We start from the raw sequence: 26,337 nt of genomic DNA, 5'->3' as shown, positions 1-26,337 counted from the left end.
AGAGAAGGAAAGCGAGGGAATAAATGAAAGCAAGCTAGAGAGCACAACAGAGAAAGAAAGCACCCCCCCTCTCTCTCTCTCTCAATTCAATTCAAGGGGCTTTATTGGCATGGGAAACATATGTTAACATTGCCAAAGCAAGTGAGGTAGATAATATACAAAAGCGAAATAAACAATAAAAATGTACAGTAAACATTACACTCACAAAAGTTCCAAAAGAATAAAGACATTACAAATGTCATATTATGTCTATATACAGTGTTGTAATGATGTGCAAATAGTTCAAGTACTTCTTTGTGGTAGTTCTTTGTGGGTCTGTGTAATCTGAGGAAAATATGTCTCTCTAATATGGTCATTCATTGGGCAGGAGGTTAGGAAGTGCAGCTCAGTTTCCACCTCATTTTGTGGGCAGTGTGCACATAGCCCGTCTTCCCTTGAGAGCCAGGTCTGCCTACAGCGGCCTTTCTCAATAGCAAGGCTATGCTCACTGAGTCTGTACATAGTCAAAGCTTTCCTTACGTTTGGTCAGTCACTCTCTGTTTAGGGACAAATAGCATTCTAGTTTGCTCAGTTTTTTTGTTAATTCTTTCCAAAGTGTCAAGTAATTATCTTTTTGTTTTCTCATGATTTGGTTGGGTCTAATTGTGTTGCTGTCCTGGGGCTCTGTGGGGTGTGTTTGTGTTTGTGTTTGTGAACAGAGCCCCAGGACCAGCTTGTTTAGGGGACTCTTCTCCAGGTTCATCTCTCTGTAGGTGATGGCTTTGTTATGGAAGGTTTGGGAATCGCTTCCTTTTAGGTGGTTGTTGAATTTAACGTCTCTTTTCTGGATTCTGATAATTAGTGGGTATCGGCCTAATTCTGCTCTGCATGCATTATTTGGTGTTCTGATTATTTGGTACACTGAGGATATTTTTGCACAATTCCTCATGCAGAGTGTTTGGTGTTTGTCCCATTTTGTCCCGTCTTGTGAATTCTTGGTTGGTGAGCAGACCCCAGACCTCACAACCATAAAGGGCAATGGGTTCTATAACTGATTCAAGTATTTTTTGCCAGATCCTAATTGGTATGTCGAATTTTATGTTCCTTTTGATGGCATAGAATGCCCTTCTTGCCTTGTCTCTCAGATCGTTCTTGCCTTGTCTCTCAGCTTTGTGGAAGTTAACTGTGGCGCTGATGTTTAGGCCAAGGTATGTATAGTTTTTTGTGTGCTCTAGGGCAAAGGTGTCTAGATGGAATTTGTACTTGTGGTCCTTGTGGTACTTGTGGTCCTGGACCTTTTTTGGAACACCATTATTTTGGTCTTACTGAGATTTATTGTCAGGATCCAGGTCTGGCAGAATCTGTGCAGAAGATCTAGGTGCTGCTGTAGGCCCTTCTTGGTTGGTGACAGAAGCACCAGATCATCAGCAAACAGCAAACAGTAGACATTTGATTTCATATTCTAGTAGGGTGAGGCCGGGTGCTGCAGACTTTTCTAGTGCCCTTGCCAATTCGTTGATATATATGTTGAAGAGGGTGGGGCTTAAGCTGCATCCCTGTCTCACCCCACGGCCCTGTGGGAAGAAATTTGTGTGTTTTTTGCCTATGTTAACCGCACACTTGTTTGTGTACATGGATTTTATAATGTTGTATGTTTTTCCCCCAACACCACTTTCTATCAATTTGTATAGCAGACCCTCATGCCAAATTGAGTCAAAGGCTTTTTTGAAATCAACAAAGCATGAGAAGACGTTGCCTTTGTTTTGGTTTGTTTGTTTGTCAATTAGGGTGTGCAGGGTGAATACGTGGTCTGTCGTACGATAATTTGGTAAAAAGCCCATTTGACATTTGCTCAGTACATTGTTTTCACTGAGGAAATGTACAAGTTTCACCATTAGCAGATGGGGAGGGGAGGATATGGTCCATTTTATCACTTTTTTTTTGTTATTCAACATTTGTTAATATCAGGAATTCCTATTGCGATAGAGAATATCGTGGGATATCTGGCCAAGAATGTAGTTCCTGTATAGAAACAGGAATAGCATAACATCCAGGACATACATCACATGTACCAGGACATACATCACATGTACCAGGACATACATCACATGTACCAGGACATACATCACATGTACCAGGACATACATCACATGTACCAGGACATGCACCTCATGTACCAGGACATACACCTCATGTACCAGGACATACACCTCATGTACCAGTTGCAGCAACATTGAGGTGTAATATAGATGCCAACTATAATGGTTAAGATACAGTCCTGCATAAGACAAGTTGACTTTGTTGTAGGGAGATTCATTGTTGTGTTCAAACAAAGGAACTGAGAATAGTTGTACACTGACATCTGCTGGTAGGTTATGTTACCACACCACTTCCTCAACTATACAAAGTAATGACAAGTTCAAGCATCAGAGTGTGCAATGCATTGTGTGTGTGTGTGTGTGTGTGTGTGTGTGTGTGTGTGTGTGTGTGTGTGTGTCACCTGGGCACACTGGTCAGGTAGGTCAGTACGTTGTGGAACTCTTTCTCCTGGAGCTCGCCAAACGCAGGGAATTCTGGGAACACGATGATGGGACTGCCGTTCTCAGCTCGGCCCCCTGGGAAAGAAATGGGGACGTTTGATTGATTGATTGATTAAATTTGTTCAACAAGGCCATCATTTTGCCCTCAATTAGACAGCACATACAAACCCCCATATCCCCCTTTCAGACCCCCACAGAATAGACATAGTGACAAGCTTTGGAATCCTTTTATTGAATGCGTTTTAAAATGTTCATGTGCATCATATTCATAATGCCCATTATTCTTCTGATAGATATAGCTAATCCACCCCAGTGGAATGAACACACAGAGCAGTGGTTCAAGCCTTTCCCCGGGGACCCCCAGCTCTTCCATGTATTTGAACTATTCCACAGCTAGCACACCGGATTCAACTTGTCAACTGATCATCAAGCCCTTTGTGAAACGTCTGTGGGTCCCCGAGGAGAGGTTTAGAGAACCACTGACCCAGAGGAATCATGTGACGGTCTGAGTGGGGGAGGGGAAGATTAAAGTCTGAGATATAGGATCCATCTTCTCTCACAAAGCCTGGTGTTACTGCGGCTCTGCAGGCTGCAATAATAGGCTTTTCTATTTGTATTCTTCCTTTTTAACTCTGCGTTGTTGGGAAAGGACTCGCGAGTAAGCGTTTCACGGTAAAGTCTACACCCGTTGTATTCGGCGCCTGTGACAAATCAAATTTGATTTAGTGCTAGAGGAGGGTACAGGGAATGAGAGATGAACAGGTGTGAGTAGAGACAAAGAGACAGACGGTCTGTGTGAATCTCTGCACCAGCCGTGCCACTAGAGCAGAACCGTAGCACTGTGCCCTGATCCATCTGGTACCATGTGTGTATGTGTGTCAGGCAGACACCTGCCTGAGCGGGCGACTAGAGGAGGACCAGAGGTTAATGATTACAACACAAAACAAGGCCTGGAGAAACATACAACCTCCAGGGGAGAGGACATACAGAGAGAACAGGGAAGGAACAGTAACACAGCAGGAGTCTTTAATGACACAGCTAAAACAGTATTGCTGCGTCACACTCTAACCCGCTGGGCTCGGAGTCATTCTAGTGGCGTACCTAGGCTGTAGAGTAGAAGTCTGAACTAGAAATAGACCAAGGGTCATCTTCATCGGACTTAGCTGTGTGCTCATATGACTCCTCATCAGAGGGTGGTCAGCTGTCATGAACACACACACACACACACATCACCCCTGGCAACCACAGAGTTCTTAAACACACTGACAGAGAGATGTGAAGACAAATGGACTCTGTACACAAACTGTACACAGCCAAAGAACAGCATCCATATAAAACACACAGTTAGGAACTGAAGCTTGGGAAATTCATTTACACACACACACACACACACACACACTCTCTCTCGCTCTCAACGGGTGGAGTGTTAAATTCAGTCACACACTCAGCAGCCAATCACAGCAGCACATAGTGCCATACACACTTGGCTCTTCCAACCGTTGCCGGGCCAGGTTGCCAAGCGGATCGCCGTGTCGATTAATTATTCACCGGCCGTCTCCGTGCCGTTATTATCCGTGGTAACCCGACGTGGGGCCCTATCTGGGTTGGTATCGCCGTAGTAACGGAACAAACTATGTTGGCCCAACTCTTTGGAAATATGGGTCTGGTGTAGAACAGTTTTCCCCCCCAAAGGTCGGGTCGTTGCAAAAGTCTTAGTTTAGTTAAGTCACACGACAGAAATCAGTTTGAAAAACACTCCTGTGGCAGCCAGAGTGCTATTCCTGTACTTTTATAAATAGGAAAATGCTGACGGATTATGTTTTGATGTTTAGGCCAGCTACTCCACTCAGCTACTCCACTCAGCTACTTCACTCATACAGTGTGATATGATTGTTGCTCCGTCAGTGTGTGTCAGCTTTGGGAATGGTTCTTCTGCCACGCTGCTTAAGCTTTTTCCATCTCTGAAGTGAGATCTTCAAGGGCCTTGGCATCGCGTCTTGGGATTGGCTCACTCGGATGTTTGGGACTGAACCACTATGAGAGGTAACTATGATGGAGGGGAAAATAAAAAGACTGACCTGAGAGGAAAGCAAACCGTTTCCTGAGGTCAGGATCGATGTCTGCAGCAAACAGACGATCACTCTCCTGCTGCATGATGTCATCTGGAAGAGAGAGACAAATAAAACACATCAACTACAGTTACAGTAACAAACAGTATTTACAACAATAGATGACAGTTACAGTAACAAACAGTATTTACAATAATAGATGACAGTTACAGTAACATAGTATTTACAATAATAGATGACAGTTACAGTTTTACAATAATAGATGACAGTTACAGTAACAAACAGTATTTACAATAATAGATGACAGTTACAGTAACATACAGTATTTACAACAATAGATGACAGTTACAGTATTTACAACAATAGATGACAGTTACAGTATTTACAACAATAGATGACAGTTACAGTAACATACAGTATTTACAACAATAGATGTGTTACAGTAACATACAGTATTTACAACAATAGATGACAGTTACAGTAACATACAGTATTTACAATAATAGATGACAGTTACAGTAACATACAATAATAGAGCACAGTATTAGTCACACAGAGTACCTGGAATGACATGACAGAGAGAGGAGCAGAGACCCACTGACCCACTTCTCAAGGAGAAGTTCCCCCAAATCCCCCCTTTTCTCCAACTTTCAGTCCCAGGCTCAGTGAGGAAGAGAGAGCAGGAGGTGAGGCTGAGGAGAGGAGTAGAGAGGGGAGAGGCTGAGGAGAGGAGTAGAGAGGGGGGAGGCTGAGGAGAGGAGTAGAGAGGGGAGAGGCTGAGGAGAGAGGGGAGGAGGAGAGAGGGTAGAGGCTGAGGAGAGAGGGGAGGAGGAGAGAGGGGAGAGGCTGAGGAGAGGAGGAGAGAGGGTAGAGGCTGAGGAGATAGGGGAGGAGGAGAGAGGGGAGAGGCTGAGGAGAGGAGGAGAGGGTAGAGGCTGAGGAGAGAGGGGAGGAGGAGAGAGGCTGAGGGGAGGAGGAGAGTGGCTGAGGGGAGGAGGAGAGTGGCTGAGGGGAGGAGGAGAGAGGGTAGAGGCTGAGGGTAGAGGCTGAGGGGAGAGGCTGGGGGGAGAGGCTGGGGGGAGGAGGAGAGAGCCTTAGGGGACTAGGAGAGAGGCTGAGGGGAGGAGGAGGGGGGGAGAGGCTGAAGAGAGAGGGGAGGAGGAGAGAGACTGAAGAGAGAGGGGAGGAGGAGAGAGGGGATAGGCTGAAGAGAGGAGAGAGAGAGGGATAGGCTGAAGAGAGGAGGAGAGAGGGGATAGGCTGAAGAGAGGAGGAGAGAGGGGATAGGCTGAAGAGAGGAGGAGAGAGGGGATAGGCTGAAGAGAGGAGGAGAGAGGGGATAGGCTGAAGAGAGGAGGCGAGAGGGGGAGAGGCTGAAGAGAGGAGGAGAGGCTGAGGGGGATAGGGCAGTATTATTTCCTTCCCTCTCCATGCAGTGGATCTGTTTGGACTGAGAGTGGTGGGGTCTCTACTCTACTCCTCTCCTCAGCCTCTACCCTCTCTCCTCCTCCCCTCAGCCTCTCCCCTTAGCCTCTACCCACTCTCCTCCTCCCCTCAGCCTCTCCTCCTCCCCTCAGGCTCTCTCCTCCTCCCCTCAGGCTCTCCCCTCAGTCTCTACCCTCTCTCCTCCTCCCCTCAGCCACTCTCCTCCTCCCCTCAGCCACTCTCCTCCTCCCCTCAGCCACTCTCCTCCTCCCCTCTCTCAGCCTCTCCCCCTCCTCTCAGCCTCTCCCCTCCCCCGCAGCCTCTCCCCCTCTACTCCTCCCCTCAGCCTCTCCCCTCCTCCCCTCAGCCTCTCCCCTCTCTACTCCTCCTCTCAGCCTCTCCCCTCTCTACTCCTCTCCTCAGCCTCTCCCCTCTCTACTCCTCTCCTCAGCCTCACCTCCTGCTCTCTCTTCCTCACTGAGCCTGGGACTGAAAGTTGGAGAAAAGGGGGGATTTGGGGGAACTTCTCCTTGAGAAGTGGGTCAGTGGGTCTCTGCTCCTCTCTCTGTCATGTCATTCCAGGTACTCTGTGTGACTAATACTGTGCTCTATTATTGTATGTTACTGTAACTGTCATCTATTATTGTAAATACTGTATGTTACTGTAACTCATCTATTATTGTAAATACTGTATGTTACTGTAACTGTCATCTATTGTTGTAAATACTGTATGTTACTGTAACTCATCTATTATTGTAAATACTGTATGTTACTGTCATCTATTATTGTAAAAACTGTATGTTACTGTCATCTATTATTGTACAAACTGTATGTTACTGTAACTCATCTATTATTGTAAATACTGTATGTTACTGTCATCTATTATTGTAAAAACTGTATGTTACTGTAACTCATCTATTATTGTAAATACTGTATGTTACTGTAACTGTCATCTATTGTTGTAAAAACTGTATGTTACTGTAACTCATCTATTATTGTAAAAACTGTATGTTACTGTAACTCATCTATTATTGTAAAAACTATGTTACTGTCATCTATTATTGTAAAAACTGTATGTTACTGTCACCTATTATTGTAAAAACGGTATGTTACTGTCATCTATTATTGCAAATACTGTATGTGCCTATCTGTGTGAGTGAGTGAGTGAGTGAGTGAGTGAGTGAGTGAGTGAGGGTGAAAGGCTAGTGATAAGAGGGGGGTTGTTGGGGGGGTATGGTAGTGGTCCTGGGGTTTGGCAATGCTGTGTGTGTGTGTGTGTGTGTGTGTGTGTGTGTGTGTGTGTGTGTGTGTGTGTTGATATATCATGCTGTGTGTGTGTGTCATGCTGTGTGTTGGCTGGCAGTAGGTGAGTGTACTGGTGAGAGGTGAGGGTGGTTACAGGGGGTAGTGTATGGTGCTGTGTGTTGGCTGGCAGTAGGGGAGTGTACTGGTGAGAGGTGAGGGTGGTTACAGGGGGTAGTGTATGGTGCTGTGTGTTGGCTGGCAGTAGGGGAGTGTACTGGTGAGAGGTGGGGTGGTTACAGGGGGTAGTGTGTGGTGCTGTGTGTTGGCTGGCAGTAGGGGAGTGTACTGGTGAGAGGTGAGGGTGGTTACAGGGGGTAGTGTGTCATGCTGTGTGTTGGCTGGCAGTAGGGGAGTGTACTGGTGAGAGGTGAGGGTGGTTACAGGGGGTAGTGTATGGTGCTGTGTGTTGGCTGGCAGTAGGGGAGTGTACTGGTGAGAGGGTGGTTACAGGGGGTAGTGTATGGTGCTGAGGGATGGCTGGCAGTAGGGGAGTGTACTGGTGAGAGGTGAGGGTGGTTACAGGGGGTAGTGTGTGGTGCTGTGGGATGGCTGGCAGTAGGGGAGTGTACTGGTGAGAGGGTGGTTACAGGGGGTAGTGTATGGTGCTGTGTGTTGGCTGGCAGTAGGGGAGTGTACTGGTGAGAGGTGATGGTTACAGGGGTAGTGTGTGGTGCTGTGTGTTGGCTGGCAGTAGGGGAGTGTACTGGTGAGAGGGTGGTTACAGGGGGTAGTGTATGGTGCTGTGTGTTGGCTGGCAGTAGGGGGGTGTACTGGTGAGAGGTGAGGGTGGTTACAGGGGGTAGTGTGTGGTGCTGTGTGTTGGCTGGCAGTAGGGGAGTGTACTGGTGAGAGGGTGGTTACAGGGGGTAGTGTGTGGTGCTGTGGGATGGCTGGCAGTAGGGGGGTGTACTGGTGAGAGGTGAGGGTGGTTACAGGGGGTAGTGTATGGTGCTGTGTGTTGGCTGGCAGTAGGGGAGTGTACTGGTGAGAGGTGAGGGTGGTTACAGGGGGTAGTGTATGGTGCTGTGTGTTGGCTGGCAGTAGGGGAGTGTACTGGTGAGAGGGTGGTTACAGGGGGTAGTGTATGGTGCTGTGTGTTGGCTGGCAGTAGGGGAGTGTACTGGTGAGAGGTGGGGTGGTTACAGGGGGTAGTGTATGGTGCTGTGTGTTGGCTGGCAGTAGGGGAGTGTACTGGTGAGAGGTGAGGGTGGTTACAGGGGGTAGTGTATGGTGCTGTGTGTTGGCTGGCAGTAGGGGAGTGTACTGGTGAGAGGGTGGTTACAGGGGGTAGTGTATGGTGCTGTGTGTTGGCTGGCAGTAGGGGAGTGTACTGGTGAGAGGGTGGTTACAGGGGGTAGTGTGTGGTGCTGTGTGTTGGCTGGCAGTAGGGGAGTGTACTGGTGAGAGGGTGGTTACAGGGGGTAGTGTGTGGTGCTGTGTGTTGGCTGGCAGTAGGGGGGTGTACTGGTGAGAGGTGAGGGTGGTTACAGGGGGTAGTGTATGGTGCTGTGTGTTGGCTGGCAGTAGGGGAGTGTACTGGTGAGAGGGTGGTTACAGGGGGTAGTGTGTGGTGCTGAGGGATGGCTGGCAGTAGGGGAGTGTACTGGTGAGAGGGTGGTTACAGGGGGTAGTGTATGGTGCTGTGTGTTGGCTGGCAGTAGGGGAGTGTACTGGTGAGAGGTGAGGGTGGTTACAGGGGGTAGTGTATGGTGCTGAGGGATGGCTGGCAGTAGGGGAGTGTACTGGTGAGAGGGTGGTTACAGGGGGTAGTGTATGGTGCTGTGTGTTGGCTGGCAGTAGGGGAGTGTACTGGTGAGAGGGTGGTTACAGGGGGTAGTGTATGGTGCTGTGTGTTGGCTGGCAGTAGGGGAGTGTACTGGTGAGAGGTGAGGGTGGTTACAGGGGGTAGTGTGTGGTGCTGTGTGTTGGCTGGCAGTAGGGGAGTGTACTGGTGAGAGGGTGGTTACAGGGGGTAGTGTATGGTGCTGTGTGTTGGCTGGCAGTAGGGGAGTGTACTGGTGAGAGGTGAGGGTGGTTACAGGGGGTAGTGTATGGTGCTGTGTGTTGGCTGGCAGTAGGGGAGTGTACTGGTGAGAGGGTGGTTACAGGGGGTAGTGTATGGTGCTGAGGGATGGCTGGCAGTAGGGGAGTGTACTGGTGAGAGGGTGGTTACAGGGGGTAGTGTGTGGTGCTGTGTGTTGGCTGGCAGTAGGGGAGTGTACTGGTGAGAGGGTGGTTACAGGGGGTAGTGTATGGTGCTGTGTGTTGGCTGGCAGTAGGGGAGTGTACTGGTGAGAGGTGAGGGTGGTTACAGGGGGTAGTGTGTGGTGCTGAGGGATGGCTGGCAGTAGGGGAGTGTACTGGTGAGAGGTGAGGGTGGTTACAGGGGGTAGTGTATGGTGCTGTGTGTTGGCTGGCAGTAGGGGAGTGTACTGGTGAGAGGGTGGTTACAGGGGGTAGTGTGTGGTGCTGTGTGTTGGCTGGCAGTAGGGGAGTGTACTGGTGAGAGGGTGGTTACAGGGGGTAGTGTGTGGTGCTGTGTGTTGGCTGGCAGTAGGGGGGTGTACTGGTGAGAGGTGAGGGTGGTTACAGGGGGTAGTGTATGGTGCTGTGTGTTGGCTGGCAGTAGGGGAGTGTACTGGTGAGAGGTGAGGGTGGTTACAGGGGGTAGTGTGTGGTGCTGTGTGTTGGCTGGCAGTAGGGGAGTGTACTGGTGAGAGGGTGGTTACAGGGGGTAGTGTATGGTGCTGTGTGTTGGCTGGCAGTAGGGGAGTGTACTGGTGAGAGGGTGGTTACAGGGGGTAGTGTGTGGTGCTGAGGGATGGCTGGCAGTAGGGGAGTGTACTGGTGAGAGGTGAGGGTGGTTACAGGGGGTAGTGTATGGTGCTGTGTGTTGGCTGGCAGTAGGGGAGTGTACTGGTGAGAGGGTGAGGGTGGTTACAGGGGGTAGTGTATGGTGCTGTGTGTTGGCTGGCAGTAGGGGAGTGTACTGGTGAGAGGTGAGGGTGGTTACAGGGGGTAGTGTGTGGTGCTGTGTGTTGGCTGGCAGTAGGGGAGTGTACTGGTGAGAGGTGAGGGTGGTTACAGGGGGTAGTGTATGGTGCTGTGTGTTGGCTGGCAGTAGGGGAGTGTACTGGTGAGAGGGTGGTTACAGGGGGTAGTGTGTGGTGCTGTGTGTTGGCTGGCAGTAGGGGAGTGTACTGGTGAGAGGTGAGGGTGGTTACAGGGGGTAGTGTATGGTGCTGTGTGATGGCTGGCAGTAGGGGAGTGTACTGGTGAGAGGGTGGTTACAGGGGGTAGTGTATGGTGCTGAGGGATGGCTGGCAGTAGGGGGAGTGTACTGGTGAGAGGGTGGTTACAGGGGGTAGTGTATGGTGCTGTGGGATGGCTGGCAGTAGGGGAGTGTACTGGTGAGAGGTGAGGGTGGTTACAGGGGGTAGTGTATGGTGCTGTGTGTTGGCTGGCAGTAGGGGAGTGTACTGGTGAGAGGTGGGTGGTTACAGGGGGTAGTGTATGGTGCTGTGTGTTGGCTGGCAGTAGGGGAGTGTACTGGTGAGAGGGGGGTGGTTACAGGGGTAGTGTATGGTGCTGTGTGTTGGCTGGCAGTAGGGGAGTGTACTGGTGAGAGGGTGGTTACAGGGGGTAGTGTATGGTGCTGTGTGTTGGCTGGCAGTAGGGGAGTGTACTGGTGAGAGGTGAGGGTGGTTACAGGGGGTAGTGTATGGTGCTGTGTGTTGGCTGGCAGTAGGGGAGTGTACTGGTGAGAGGTGAGGGTGGTTACAGGGGGTAGTGTATGGTGCTGTGTGTTGGCTGGCAGTAGGGGAGTGTACTGGTGAGAGGGTGGTTACAGGGGGTAGTGTATGGTGCTGTGTGTTGGCTGGCAGTAGGGGAGTGTACTGGTGAGAGGGTGGTTACAGGGGGTAGTGTGTGGTGCTGTGTGTTGGTTGGCAGTAGGGGAGTGTACTGGTGAGAGGGTGGTTACAGGGGGTAGTGTGTGGTGCTGTGTGTTGGCTGGCAGTAGGGGAGTGTACTGGTGAGAGGTGAGGGTGGTTACAGGGGGTAGTGTATGGTGCTGTGTGTTGGCTGGCAGTAGGGGAGTGTACTGGTGAGAGGTGAGGGTGGTTACAGGGGGTAGTGTGTGGTGCTGAGGGATGGCTGGCAGTAGGGGAGTGTACTGGTGAGAGGGGAGGGTGGTTACAGGGGGTAGTGTGTGGTGCTGTGTGTTGGCTGGCAGTAGGGGAGTGTACTGGTCAGAGGGTGGTTACAGGGGGTAGTGTATGGTGCTGTGTGTTGGCTGGCAGTAGGGGAGTGTACTGGTGAGAGGTGAGGGTGGTTACAGGGGGTAGTGTATGGTGCTGAGGGATGGCTGGCAGTAGGGGAGTGTACTGGTGAGAGGGTGGTTACAGGGGGTAGTGTATGGTGCTGAGGGATGGCTGGCAGTAGGGGAGTGTACTGGTGAGAGGGTGGTTACAGGGGGTAGTGTATGGTGCTGTGTGTTGGCTGGCAGTAGGGGAGTGTACTGGTGAGAGGGTGGTTACAGGGGGTAGTGTGTGGTGCTGTGTGTTGGCTGGCAGTAGGGGAGTGTACTGGTGAGAGGGTGGTTACAGGGGGTAGTGTGTGGTGCTGTGTGTTGGCTGGCAGTAGGGGGGTGTACTGGTGAGAGGTGAGGGTGGTTACAGGGGGTAGTGTGTGGTGCTGTGTGTTGGCTGGCAGTAGGGGAGTGTACTGGTGAGAGGGTGGTTACAGGGGGTAGTGTGTGGTGCTGAGGGATGGCTGGCAGTAGGGGAGTGTACTGGTGAGAGGGTGGTTACAGGGGGTAGTGTGTGGTGCTGTGGGATGGCTGGCAGTAGGGGAGTGTACTGGTGAGAGGTGAGGGTGGTTACAGGGGGAGTGTATGGTGCTGTGTGTTGGCTGGCAGTAGGGGAGTGTACTGGTGAGAGGGTGGTTACAGGGGGTAGTGTGTGGTGCTGAGGGATGGCTGGCAGTAGGGGAGTGTACTGGTGAGAGGGTGGTTACAGGGGGTAGTGTATGGTGCTGTGTGTTGGCTGGCAGTAGGGGAGTGTACTGGTGAGAGGTGAGGGTGGTTACAGGGGGTAGTGTATGGTGCTGTGTGTTGGCTGGCAGTAGGGGAGTGTACTGGTGAGAGGGTGGTTACAGGGGGTAGTGTATGGTGCTGTGTGTTGGCTGGCAGTAGGGGAGTGTACTGGTGAGAGGTGAGGGTGGTTACAGGGGGTAGTGTGTGGTGCTGTGTGTTGGCTGGCAGTAGGGGAGTGTACTGGTGAGAGGGTGGTTACAGGGGGTAGTGTGTGGTGCTGTGTGTTGGCTGGCAGTAGGGGAGTGTACTGGTGAGAGGGTGGTTACAGGGGGTAGTGTATGGTGCTGTGTGTATGGCTGGCAGTAGGGGAGTGTACTGGTGAGAGGGTGGTTACAGGGGTAGTGTATGGTGCTGTGGGATGGCTGGCAGTAGGGGAGTGTACTGGTGAGAGGGGTGGTTACAGGGGGTAGTGTATGGTGCTGAGTGATGGCTGGCAGTAGGGGAGTGTACTGGTGAGAGGGTGGTTACAGGGGGTAGTGTGTGGTGCTGAGGGATGGCTGGCAGTAGGGGAGTGTACTGTTGAGAGGGTGGTTACAGGGGGTAGTGTATGGTGCTGAGGGATGGGATCAGAGTACTAAACAAACATATTATTCAATGTGTTTCTCCAGTTTTAGTATGAGATGTAACAGTCACTGAAGACATTGGCCAACATCTTCTGACATCACTGATATTTTATGTCAGCTAAGGGATTAAACATGCACACTTTCCCACTACCCTCCTCCTCCCTCCATCTTTTAGTGTGTCTAGGCCCTGCCTGGGAAACGAATCCCACTGATTGTCCCGGTAAAAGCCACCAATGTTTCTCACAGCAGGGCAGAGTGAACCACAAAACCACACATCCACCCACATAGGCACAAAGAGCATCAAAGGATCACCAAGGTATATTGAGACATTGATGGTTGCATCCACACCAACTCTCACACAAACGGTAGAGAGAGACCATTGTTTCAACAACAGTACCATCTCCAGGATAAAGAGCTTATAAAACACCCATCAGGTGTTGAAACACTCCGCTGCGTAGTAACTAACTCTCTTGGCAGCGAAGCGCTGTGTGTTTACTCTGTCAGTGGGTCATTAAGCCAGGCTTTTCATCTGTCTAGATATAGCCAAGGTGCAGTGGCGACCCGTCACTCAAGGGGTGGTTGCAGTTTTGAGCCCCACCTGTTTAGCTAAAAAAAATTATGTTTTGCATGTTATTTTGGTATTTATACCTTTCGCATATCAGTTTGCAAACAATGTTAAAAATAAATAATTGAGTTAATAAAGCCGCATACAAACATGGTCTCTTTTTTTTCTCTTGAATGTTTTATTTATTTTACCCCTTTTTTCTCTCCAATTTCATGGTATCCAATTGGTAGTTACAGTCTTGTCTCATCGCTGAAACTCCCGTACGGACTCGTGAGAGGCGAAGGTTGAGAGCCGTGCGTCCTCTGAAACACAACCCAACCTAGCCGCACTGCTTCTTGACACATTTCACATCCAACCCGGAAGCCAGCCGCACCAATGTGTCAGAGGAAACACCGTACACCTGGCGACCTGGTCAGCGTACACTGCACCCGGCCCGCCACAGGAGTCGCTAGAGCGCGATGAGACAAGGATATCCCTGCCGGCCAAACCCTCCCTAACCCGGACGACGCTGGGCCAATTGTGCGCCGCCCCATGGGCCTCGCGGTCGCGGCCGGCTGCAACAGAGCCTGGGCTCGAACCCAGAATCTCTGGTGGCACAGCTAGCACTGAGATGCAGTGCCTTAGACCACTGCACCACCCGGGAGGCCCTTTTTTTGCTTTCTTGAGTAAGGCAGCACCAAAATGCATGTGTTTCAGCCTAGCTCAGTGCTTTCTGTGGTGGTGGGGCAGCCAGCGTAGGTTGTTGGTAATGTTCTCTAGTTGCGCCGTGATTGGCTCAGTGTTCTGTCACTCATGGGAACACTACGTCACCACAAAATCTACAGCTAGAGCTCGAAAATTCAAGCCCCTGGGGTGCTGCCATAGAGTTACATTAGAAGTGCCCATCCAAGAAGGCTCAAGGTCAATAGCCACAGATAAAATGACGTCTAATTCCCTTATATCTACCGTAGTTTTGATTGGACTGATCATATCGACATCATACTTTCAAAATCTTAGCTAGCAGTCATCATCATGCATCAATCAAGTTTATTTATAAAGCCCTTTTTACATCAGCCGATGTCACAAAGTGCTATACAGAAACCCAGCCTAAACCCCCAAACAGCAAGCAATGCAGATGTAGAAGCACGGTGGCTAGAAAAACTCCCTAGAAAGGCCGGAACCTAGGAAGATACCTAGAGAGGAACCAGGCTCTGAGGGGTGGCCAGTCCTCTTCTGGCTGTGCCGGGTGGAGATTATAACAGAACATGGCCAAGATGTTCAAACATTCATAGATGACCAGAATCAAGTCGACAATCTACTGGCAAATCCTTTTCAATCCTTGTCATATGAAGAGAAATTAAAGATAAAACGTATCGGTGCTCATCGGTCATAAACATTACACAACAAGTTGAAAATTGCAAATTCAGCAATGAGTGGTCTGGAAGGAATCAGTGGCTAACTGCAAGTGTTGCAAAGCAATCACTAGCCTGCTATTCAGACGAGTGGGCGTGTGGTCCAAGTCTGGGTTTAAGGGTCTCTTTTCCAAGCTTAAAAGGATAAACATTCAACACCATGGTAGAATACATTGGACATGCTGTCAATCCAAAATGACTTGTGCCGCGTTCAAAACAACTGGAAACTCGGAACTGGGAAATGGGAGACTTCAGTGAGTTCAAGACAACTGGGAACTCTGAACAAGATCCGACTGTGAAAATACGGTCATACAACTCGGAATTCCAAGTCGGGATCTCGGGCCTCTTTCTTGAGCTCCGACCTGAAGATCACTGATGTCATGATTCAACCTTGTTCAACCTCGAGTTCTCAGTTGTCTTGAAAGCACCATAAATCCAGAGAATGCCAGACTTTGATGACAAAGTTTATTAACAAAATTCACCCACGAAGGACGGCCGCGCCACCTTCCTGTTCAAGTGAGCACAGCACAAGGTGCTGCATCAATGATGTAATATGCCAGGGAGATATGTACACTGTAGCTAAGAAAGTAATACTAAGTGTATGTTGTGTCGCAAGCTGTTAGTAGCCCATGTGCCTCACTCTAATAATTCCGCCTACTGTTCTGACATTTAGCCTATAGCCTGTTTTAGATGAATGTAATCATCGAATATTGTAAGAGATTTCATTGTCTGCTTCTATGCCTCCTTTATTTATCCTACGGTTCTGACTTGGTGTACAGGGAGAATACTGTAAGAACGGCTCATGTTCTGAATTCTGTCGCTGTACCTTTCAAAAGCGCTGAACAAATAGTTATATTGACTATGTCTGTCCTAGCTCGGTCATTAATGTCTTAATAGAAATTGCCTCTTATCCGCTCGTCGTCCCATTTATACATCTCAATTGTCAATAGAAACCACATTTGTTTAAGCAAGTCAGCCATATCAGCTATGTGTTTTTAAAAGGCAGTAAATGAGGCTGAATGAACTGTTTCGCTGCTAGACAAGGCTCCGCTGATAGCCAGGTGTAGCAGTGGTAAGGATTCACTACTTGGTGCTGAAAATAATTCTCTGCGGTTGGGACAGCTCTACCGTATGTAGACCCTAACAGTTTGTGGGCACCGTTTGTCACCGTTATAGTGCAATTCATGTATTGTTTAGTGTTGTGTAGTGTGGCTTTGCTGGCATGCATATATATATTTTTTGAGTTTGCCCTACCAAGATTTACATGTTAAAATCGCCACTGCCAAGGTGAGCTTAAAAAAAATACTTTACTCTTTATTCTTAACTCATTTTAATAAAAACAATTTGGAGTGATACTCAATTGTTTCTAACTAATGCTTATGAACCTGTTTGGTTTTGATACCATGCTCTCCCAAATCAACCATCATCAGTATAAACCAGAAAACCCTGTGGTCACGTTTCAGGAGGGACTGACTTCAGGTCTCAGGGAAGGTGACCTCAACCTGTCAGGCTTAGCTAGCTCCAACCAGCTGGAGCCGGTAAGACTAGCATCCACACAGTGAGTGGGTCCATAGGGATCAAGGTTGAGAAACACTAATGCAGTCTATTCTAGAACCATAGACATGTTGGCAGTCACTTTCAGTATTCAGTCTGATGTTGGTGTAATGCATCAGGACAGGTGGACAGGCAGCCCTGGGCGGTAGGTAACAGCTCAGTCTTACAGCCCTGGGCGGTAGGTAACAGCAGGGGCGAAAATCTGATATCAACTTTGGAGGGGACAATTACATGACATTTTCTCAAGAGCAATTCCTGAGGGGGACACCAAAAGTAGTGCTGTAACACATAGCCTACATTGTAATATGGTAAATGTATATTGAGGAACCAAAGAAATAAGGTGTTTGCCGTACTCCTAACTACCGGTAGCCAAAACTACACAACTAATCACAACAGCAATACCATTGGCTTTAACAAATCTTAGTTCAGTCACCAGTTTAAGTTGAGAGTGGGGGTATCCATGGCATTTTCCAATTATGTTCCTATTTTACAAGTCAAAAAAATTGAGAACCTTTCATAATGTTGCCAAACAAAGACTCAACAAACTTACCTGAGACTCCCTGTCTCTGCCAGTCTGTCCCTGCATATCTGTCCCCAACTCTGCTGTCTGTGTGCCATCTGTTGCCTGCTCTGCCTAGTGACATCACTGTGAAACATTTCCATTAGAATTTCATTTCTTTCTTATGAACATTTTATCAACTAGTCTTTGAGATATTAGGCTACTAGGGTTCTTACTATGCGTTTTGGTGTATTGAAAAATACTCTGATGTCCGTCTTTTATTTTTCTGCCATTTTTCTACCTGGCTGGCTGGCTGGCTCCACACACAGTGTGTAGGTTATTTACAGTAGGAGATGGGCTTCTATCATCTTCAATCATTCTATTTGGGCTTCGATCTAAAAGGTAGCTAGCAAATGTGAAACGGATTAAAATGACAAGAGTTGACAGCTGTATGAGTTCACCATTTACACAACATATGCTGCAACCTTTTGTAATTTTAATAGTTTGTTTCATATTGGCTGGCTTCCAACAATAGCTGAATTTGCAAAGCTAGCGAGCACCAATTCAGTTTCAGTGGTGTTTGCTATAATCTTTGCTACCCGGGTTAAATAAAGGTGAAATAAAATAAATAAATAAAAGTTCACTTGCGACAATTTAGCTTTTGCAACGAGACCATTAAATATATGTAAGACAATGGTAGAAGAGAGTGTAGTTCTGTTCAGTTTGGATTTCAGTTTTTCAGTTTAGCTAACCTTATCACACGGACTTTGAAGCACTAATTTACATCATCTGCATGCTGATTCCATCTTTGACGACGCCACATAAATGGAATAGGTACTAGCTAGCTTAATAGTTAATATTTGCGTGCTAGCTCTGCATATTCAGCTAGTGTGTGTGCGCGATTGACTGGATTAACCTCACGTCAGTTACGTGCATTGAGTGCCTTTCAGACAGTAGATACGACCTCTCTGTTACCTAGCAAGCTAAGGAACTGGCAGTGGATTAAACCACTGTGAGGCAAAGGGTGGGGGGGTTGCAATCTTTTGAAACTTAAAAACGCGCTATTAAGTGTCTATAATCAGCACAATTGCTTTCATTGCGTATTATTAATATTATTTAAATTACATAGATAAGTTTCAGTGATATATTGGGGGGGGACAAATCATATTTTTCCCAGGATGGGGGGTAGTGTGTCCCCCGTCCCCCCCGGGATTTCCGCCCCTGGGTAACAGCTCAGTCTTACAGCCCTGGGCGGTAGGTAACAGCTCAGTCTTACAGCCCTGGGCGGTAGGTAACAGCTCAGTCTTACAGCCCTGGGCGGTAGGTAACAGCAAGCTGCCACTACAGTCTTCCCTCAGACTCTTACCCTATAAACCCAGAGTTAGTTCGTTTAATAGCACGGTTAGGATAACACTCTGGCCCAAACCCAGAAACTCTCTCACACACACACCCAGAAACTCTCTCACACACACACACACACACACACACACACACACACACACACACACACACACACACACACACACACACACACACACACACACACACACAAGTTGCCACAGAGCGAAGGGTGTGTGTGAGTATATACATCTAATTCTCGAATAAATCTAACTTAAGTTTATACAAACATGTCTTCTAAAAATAGACCTTACAGTACTTCTCGCTCTGAGTTTTCCCCTCTTTCTTCCTGGTATTAGAGGTAAGGAACGGTTCTTTCAAGAGCATCTCTAACCCATTCAGTTCCATTGAGAACTAAGGGCCCTACCCTCCTCACTGAGTGCATTGAATATGATGTGTAGAGACGTGATCCGGAGAAAAGCCACCAAAACAGGCCTGTGCCAGCCAGGGAACTCTTAAGCAGCACAAAACCACACAACACCCCCAACTTCCTCCCAGCCAGGCCAACACAGGCCCCACGTTTTGAGGTTGATGGGGGCCAAGAATGCCACCTCTCCACTCATTCACAATCAGGTCAGGGGCTTAATCACTGAAGGTCAAGGTTTACAATGTTGAGGATAGAGCTGACCTGAAAACAGACAGAATCATTTCTACTCTATGCAACACATTTCTATCATGTAAGGTTTTATATCTCCTCATATTCCTTCCTGTCTGGTAACTATTGTATAACCTCACAGATTACAGCTCGGATCTGGATGGATGACAGCTCACAGAGAAAAGGGGGAGAAATGTGGAAGAGGAGGAGGGAGAGAAAAGGGGGGAAAGGAGGAGGGAGAGAAAAGGGGGAAAAAGGAGGAGGGAGAGAAAAGGGGGGAAAGGAGGAGGGAGAGAAAAGGGGGGAAAGGAGGAGGGAGAGAAAAGGGGGGAAAGGAGGAGGGAGATACTTCACTGTATATAGAGTTTTTGTTTTCTTTTGATCTACTGTATTATTGACTGTATGTTTTGTTTATTCCATGTGTAACTCTGTGTTGTGTCGAATTGCTATGCTTTATCTTGGCCAGGTCGCAGTTGCAAATGAGAACTTGTTCTCAACTAGCCTACCTGGTTAAATAAAGGTGAAATAAAAATAAAATACAAATTGAAAGGAGGCCAGGCTCTATTACTAATGCCTAGATTGTTAATGTGGAGACCTGGCTCTGGTTGAGCTGTGGGGACTGAGAAGACAACTACACAGCTCTCTCCAGTAAAGGAGATTCTACACAGGCCTCTCTCTCCACGTTCCTTCTATGCGTTTAATCGAATGCCATCAAAGCTCCAAAAAAAGAACCGACCAACAGTTTTTGTTGAATAGTTTACGATGCATTTTCACTCCAGTCATGACATTCCTTCCACATGATCGTGTGACCCCACTGACACAAAAGTTCACCACCAGTTCCACACATGCACCAACATGGTAGTTACCATGCCTCTGTGCAGTAGACAGCTTGCTACTCCCTCTCCTGTCCCATGAATCTCTCTTTGTTCGGTCATCATGTTCCCACAAGCAGCAGGCGGTAAAACACATGTTAGCAGCCTGGAAAGACCTCCTTGCCTTTACACGTCTGGTCTGAAGGACCAAGTCATGATCACAGGTGGTTCAGTCCTTCATGTTGCCCCTTGAAAAATACAGTATAATCACCCAGTCTGAAATTAACCCCTAGACCCTAACCCCTCCCTTCCCCTCCCCTTTATTTAACCCCTACAGCTAACCCCTCAGTTTGCTGGTCCATGCAGTAACCTCATGTGGTGTTCTGGTATGTGGTGTATGGGCAGGGTGGGCAGGGCAGCCTTGGTATGTGGACTGAAAGGCAACAGATTGTATTGGGGATGTGGAAGTATGTGTGTGTGTGTGTGTGTGTGTGTGTGTGTGTGTGTGTGTGTGTGTGTGTGTGTGTGTGTGTGTGTGCGCCATGCTGTGTGGAGCGCCATGCTGTGTGGAGCGCCATGCTGTGTGGAGCGCCATGCTGTGTGGAGCGCCATGCTGTGTGGAGCGCCATGTGTGGGTATGAGCGGGTGATGGAGCTGTTGGTGTGGCAAGAAGAAGGGCAGCTGTGTGTGTGAGTAAGAGGACAAGTAAGGGATGAACAGCCATTCCACAGCTGTGTGTGTGTACTATTGTGTGTGTGTGTGTGTATCATTGTGTATGTGGGGGCAACCCGGTTCTATTATGGTATTACAGTCTGGGTTTACCAGGTCCCCATCTGCCATGGGGATAACAACACACATGACAATAACAACTGGGTCAAACGGCCACTGTTGCCCTGTTGCCATGCATGCTCAGTGTGTGTGTGGGAACCCTCTGCCCAGCCCATAAATCTCTGGATAGGATTAAATCTGTAATAGCCAGAATATTTCTACATGATAAGCTGCAATATGTGGCTACTGTTCAGTCTTTTTCACATCCTTTTTGTCATGGAGCGCCAGGTGCCAACATGGTGGCTAGTCTGCTGCACTGTAAGCTACACTATATACACACAGCAGTATGTGGACACCCCTTCAAATGAGTGGATTCGGCTATTTCAGCCACACCCATTGCTGACTGGTGTATAAAATTTGGCACATAGCCATGCAATTTTCGCAGACAAACATTGGCAGTAGAATGGCCTTACTGAAGAGCTCAGTGACTTTCAACCTTGGCACCGTCATAGGATGCCACCTTTCCAATAAGTCAGTTCTGCTAGAGCTGCCCCGGTCAACTGTAAGTGCTGTTATTGTGAAGTGGTAGGCCACACAAGTTCACAGAACGGGTCCGCCGAGTGCTGAAGTGTGTAATAATCATCTGTCCGCGATTGCAACACTCACTGCAGAGTTCCAACCTGCCTCTGGAAGCAACGTCAGCACAAGAACGGTTCGTCTGGAGCTTCATGAAATGGATTTCCATGTCCGAGCACCCGCATGCCTAAGTTCCCAATGCGCAATGCAAGCATTGGCTGGAGTGGTGTAAAGCTCGCCGCCTTTGGACTCTGGAGCAGTGGAAACGCGTTCTCTGAAGTGATGAATCACGCTTCACCAACTGGTAGTCCGATGGACTAATCTGGGTTTGGCAGATGCCAGGAGATCGCTACCTGACCCAATGCATAGTGCCAACTGTAAAGTTTGGTAGAGGAGGAATAATGGTCTGGGGCTGTTTTTATGGCTCGGGCTAGGCCCCTTAGCTCTAGTGAAGAGAAAGCCTACAATGACATTCTAGATGATTCTGTGGTTCCAACTTTGTGGCAAAAGTTTGGGGAAGGCCCTTTCCTGTTTCAGCATGACAATGCCCTCGTGCACAAAATGAGGTCCATACAGAAATGGTTTGTTGAGATCGGTGTGGAAGAACTTGACTGGCCTGCACAGAGCCCTGACCTTAACCCCATCGAATACCTTTGGAATGAATTGGAACGTCTACTGTCAGCCAGGCCTAATCGCCCAACATCACTGCTCGACCTCACTAAGGCAAGTCCCCGCATCAGTGTTCCAATATCTAGTGAAAAGCCTTCCCAGAGGAGTGGAGGCTGTTATAGCAGCAAAGGGGGAGACCAACTCCATATTAATGCCCATGATTTTGTAATGAGATGTTTGACGAGCAGGTGTCCACACACTTTTGGTCATTAGTGTAAATCTGTGTATGTGGCCTATCCCTGAGAGACTGGAGGAGATGTGGCACAATGTCTTTCCGCTTGGCCAGCTGACCACTCTGTGTGTTGACAAGCATATCTCTGTTACTGAACGGTAGTAAGAGACAGACAACACACCACTGTTCATCACCCCTTCCACTGTCTCACGCTACTCACACACACACACACACACACTCCAAGGAAACAGAACATCTCTTTTAGGACACCTCTAGTCAAACGTTCCCTTGGTTTGACAAAGGAGGGATAAATTCCAAAGAAGAGATTCCAAGGATGTGTTTTCACTTGTACTGTAAAACCTCTCTTGGAGCTTAATAGTTCAGGAGATGGAAGTGGGTTCACCGTCTTGATCAATGTCAACTCCCGTGTTTAATAAAAAGCATGAGCTGGTGCAGACCCAGAGAAAATGATGTAGAGGTGCTGACTAACGGTGAATAAACTGTAAGCTATAGAAACACTCCATATGTATAACCTCCCAGTCATTTATTGGGTAAAAAACACCAACGTTTCAGCATCACTGTGCCTTCTTGAGGGTGGAAAAAGCCCTGAAGAAGGCACAGTTAAGCCGAAACGTTTTTTTTTTACCCAATAAATTACTGTGAGGTTATATATATATGGAGTGTGCGACTCTCTTTGTTTTTATAACTCACGTGTTTAAGACAACATGTTAACTCATGACATGAGCCAGGCAGAATATACTGAGAAAAACCGCTGCCTTAAGCTCCCGGAAAGGATTTGAAATACTTTGGAATCAATTCAAACCAATGCAAAATACAACAAACTGCTACAGTTTTCTCAAATGAATGGACAGTCAATGAAGTGAAAGTGTTGGCATGACAACGTGGCACAGATTCCTGCTGGTGCTGCCCATGTTATAATCAAGCCATCCAGATTGTCAGATTGGTAGACAGCGAAGACTCTTCTGTAGTGAGGGTGACTCTTCCGTGTGACGTGGCAGTGAGGGTGACACGTGAGGTGCCAACTGTGAAGGTTCGGTGTTGAGGGGCTCGGGTTAGTTTAAACTAGAGGTCGACCGATTATGATTTTTCAACACCGATACCGATACTTGGGGGGCCAAAAAAGCCGATGCCGATTAAATCGGCCGATTTCTTTTATTTATTTGTAATAATGACAATTACAACAATACTGAATTAACACTTACTTTAACTTAATATAATACATCAATAAAATCAATTTAGCCTCAAATAAATAATGAAACATTTTAAATGTGGTTTAAATAATGCAAAAACAAAGTGTTGGAGAAGAAAGTAAAAGTGCAATATGTGCCATGTAAAAAAGCTAACGTTTAAGTTCCTTGCTCAGAACATGAGAACATATGAAAGCTGGTGGTTCCTTTTAACATGAGTCTTCAATATTCCCAGGTAAGAAGTTTTAGGTTGTAGTTATTATAGGAATTATAGGACTATTTCTCTCTATATGATTTGTATTTCATATACCTTTAACTATTGAATGTTCTTATAGGCACTTTAGTATTGCCAGTGTAACAGTATAGCTTCCGTCCCTCTCCTCGCTCCTACCTGGGCTTGAACCAGGAACACATCGACAACAGCCACCCTCGAAGCAGCGTTACCCATGTAGAGCAAGGGAAACAACTACTCCAAGTCTCAGAGCGAGTGATGTTTGAAACGCTATTAGCGCGCACCCGGCTAACTAGCTAGCCATTTCACATAGGTTACACCAGCCTAATCTCGGGAGTTGATAGGCTTGAAGTCATAAACAGCGCAATGCTTGAAGCACAGCGAAATGCTGCTGGCAAATGCATGAAAGTGCTGTTTGAATGAATGCTTACGAGCCTGCTTCTGCCTACCATCGCTCAGTCAGACAGATTACACAACCTTCAATGTTATGTCATAATTACGTAAAATTCGGGCAAATTAGTTCGCAACGAGCCAGGCGGCCCAAACTGTTGCATATACCCTGACTCTGCGTGCAATGAACGCAAAATGACACAATTTCACCTGGTTAACATTGCCTGCTAACCTGGATTTATTTTAGCTAAATATGCAGGTTTAAAAATATATACTTCTGTGTATTGATTTTAAGAAAGGCATTGTTATTTATGGTTAGGTACAGTCGTGCAACGATTGTGCTTTTTTCGCAAATGCACTTTTGTTAGGAAGAAATAGTCTTCACAGTTCGCAACGAGCCAGGCGGCCCAAACTGCTGCATATACCCTAACTGCTGCATATAATTAATGTTAGCAGGCAATATTAACTAAATATGCAGGTTTAAAAATATATACTTGTGTATTGATTTTAAGAAAGGCATTGATGTTTATGGTTGGAGCAACGTGTACCTAAGCGATTATATGCAACGCAGGACAGGCTAAATAAACTAGTAATATCATCAACCATGTGTAGTTAACTAGTGATTATGATTGATTGATTGTTTTTTATAAGATAAGTTTAATGCTAGCTAGCAACTTACCTTGGCTTCTTACTGCATTCGCGTAACGGGCAGGCTCCTCGTGGAGTGCAATGTAAAGCAGGTGGTTAGAGCGTTGGACTAGTTAACCGTAAGGTTGCAAGATTGAATCCCCGAGCTGACAAGGTAAAAATCTGTCATTCTGCCCCTGAACAAGGCAGTAAACCCACCGTTCCTAGGCCGTCATTGAAAATAAGAATGTGTTCTTAACTGACTTACCTAGTTAAATAAAGGTCTAAAAAAAAATATATATATATATAAAAAAATAATAAAATCGGCCAAATCGGCGTCCAAAAATACCGATTTCCGATTGTTATGAAAACTTGAAATCGGCCCTAATTAATCAGCCATTCCGATGAATCGGTCGACCTCTAGTTTAAACCCACTTTATGCCAAAGCCTGTCCATCTGGCAGTGGAGAAACAGAGACAAGAGACTCTCACTGTGCAACGGCCTGGGTGTGCACAGGCATGCAAATTTAAACAGCCACTTTGTAAAATATATGGGGGGGGGGGGGATGTTTTCATTTGAATTCTCTTGTTTAACATTTACTAGAATCTAGTCCTGATTGCTTGGCACAGGGAAACAAACACAGTCATTGGAAGTTGAAGATTGTTAGTAACCAGATACCAATGAACTGCTGGTACAGTATTTCAATTTATGCAAATAGAGTATTTTTGCAAGAGGGGGGGACAGATTTAGATTTTCCACACTGAATGACAACAAAGCTAAAATATCAGAACTTGAAATTTAAAAAAAAGTGTAAAAAAAAGTGCATTAAACTGAAGTAGAACTTCCTCACCTCTCTGACAATACCGTTCAGTCACACACACAGCTGCACACACACCGTATTCTGTCACATGCACTGGCAGTCACAAACACCGCCCCCCTGCCACACACACACACACACACACACACACACACACCTTACCTGTTATCAAGTTGAGTTGCAGCCACATCCTGGTGATGTCATGGCAGAGCAGGGCCACTCGGTTGAGGGCCATCCTGTCCCCCCTCTCCCCCTGGGAGAACACTCCCAAACACACACACTCTCAGAATAAGCGGTCGTGTGAGCGACAGCCGTCCATTCCTCCACAGCCTGAGTGCTGAGACTTCAGCGGTACTCTGAACGCTCCGTCGCTGGGCGGCACACACACACACACCACACCCCCATCCCTCCCCTCTGTCTCCATATACACACTCAGCCAGACTGGGCTCAGTTTCAGATTACACCTCCCACTGATCCCTCTCTCCCAGGTACTGAAAGAGCGTAAACAAACGACTCAGAGAGAGAGAAATAGACAGACACAGAGAGACGGAGAGAGAGAGAGAGACGGAGGGAGGGTGGGAGGGAGAAAGAGAGAGCAACCAGATGTAATTCCCTCAGATAAGCCTATACATGTGCACCTCACACATCTATAATCGGTGTGTAAGCTGGTCTGGGATCAGATCAAGGGGAGATAAAGACGAGTGACAGACAGAATGTGGTTGGTACCAAAGCCATCGTCCCTCACACAGCCCTCTGGAAGACCCCTCTCTGTCTGATACCCCTCATCCAATCAGGAGCCAGGGCCTGAGTGATGATGTCACAGAGCAGCTGCCTGTATGGGACTGCCTCCAGCTCAATGCCACCTATGACATTTAATGGCCTTTTATGCAGCCAGAGATATGGAGAGGGATGTTGCCCCCACTGATCTAGGGTCAGTTTTGTGTTAAGCTGATCCTAGATCTATCACACACACACCACACGTTTGTTTTACTATCCTTGTGGGGACCAAACAATTCCCTAACCCCTAACCCTTAACTTAACCTTAATCCCAAACCCTAAAATGGGTCGTTTAGGAATCCAAATGGGTC

The 26,337-nt window shown here is 47.6% G+C and overlaps 1 protein-coding gene across 12 annotated transcripts in view; it reads right to left on the bottom strand.

Annotated features, from left to right (window-relative positions):
* Window positions 1-26,337, bottom strand: part of LOC106575542 (guanine nucleotide exchange factor DBS) — a 77,751-nt gene that overhangs the window by 29,250 nt on the left and 22,164 nt on the right. For 11 of the 12 annotated variants that reach the window (XM_045697814.1, XM_045697807.1, XM_045697805.1 and 8 more), the window contains exons 2-3: window positions 4,598-4,681; window positions 2,480-2,594 (exon numbers count right to left, since the gene is read on the bottom strand). In XM_045697814.1, coding sequence (XP_045553770.1) covers window positions 2,480-2,594; window positions 4,598-4,673 — 191 coding nt within the window. In that variant the 5' untranslated portion in view covers window positions 4,674-4,681. Of the gene's footprint in view, window positions 1-2,479; window positions 2,595-4,597; window positions 4,682-25,411; window positions 25,657-26,337 lie in introns of those variants that run through there. The other variant, XM_045697811.1, reaches the window with a different exon arrangement.

The sequence above is a fragment of the Salmo salar genome, chromosome ssa16, assembly GCF_905237065.1.
Source record: "Salmo salar chromosome ssa16, Ssal_v3.1, whole genome shotgun sequence".
Classification (NCBI taxonomy): Eukaryota; Metazoa; Chordata; class Actinopteri; order Salmoniformes; family Salmonidae; genus Salmo; species Salmo salar.
The sequence above is the reverse complement of the archived record's forward strand: the minus strand, read 5'-3'. Positions and strand labels throughout refer to the sequence as shown.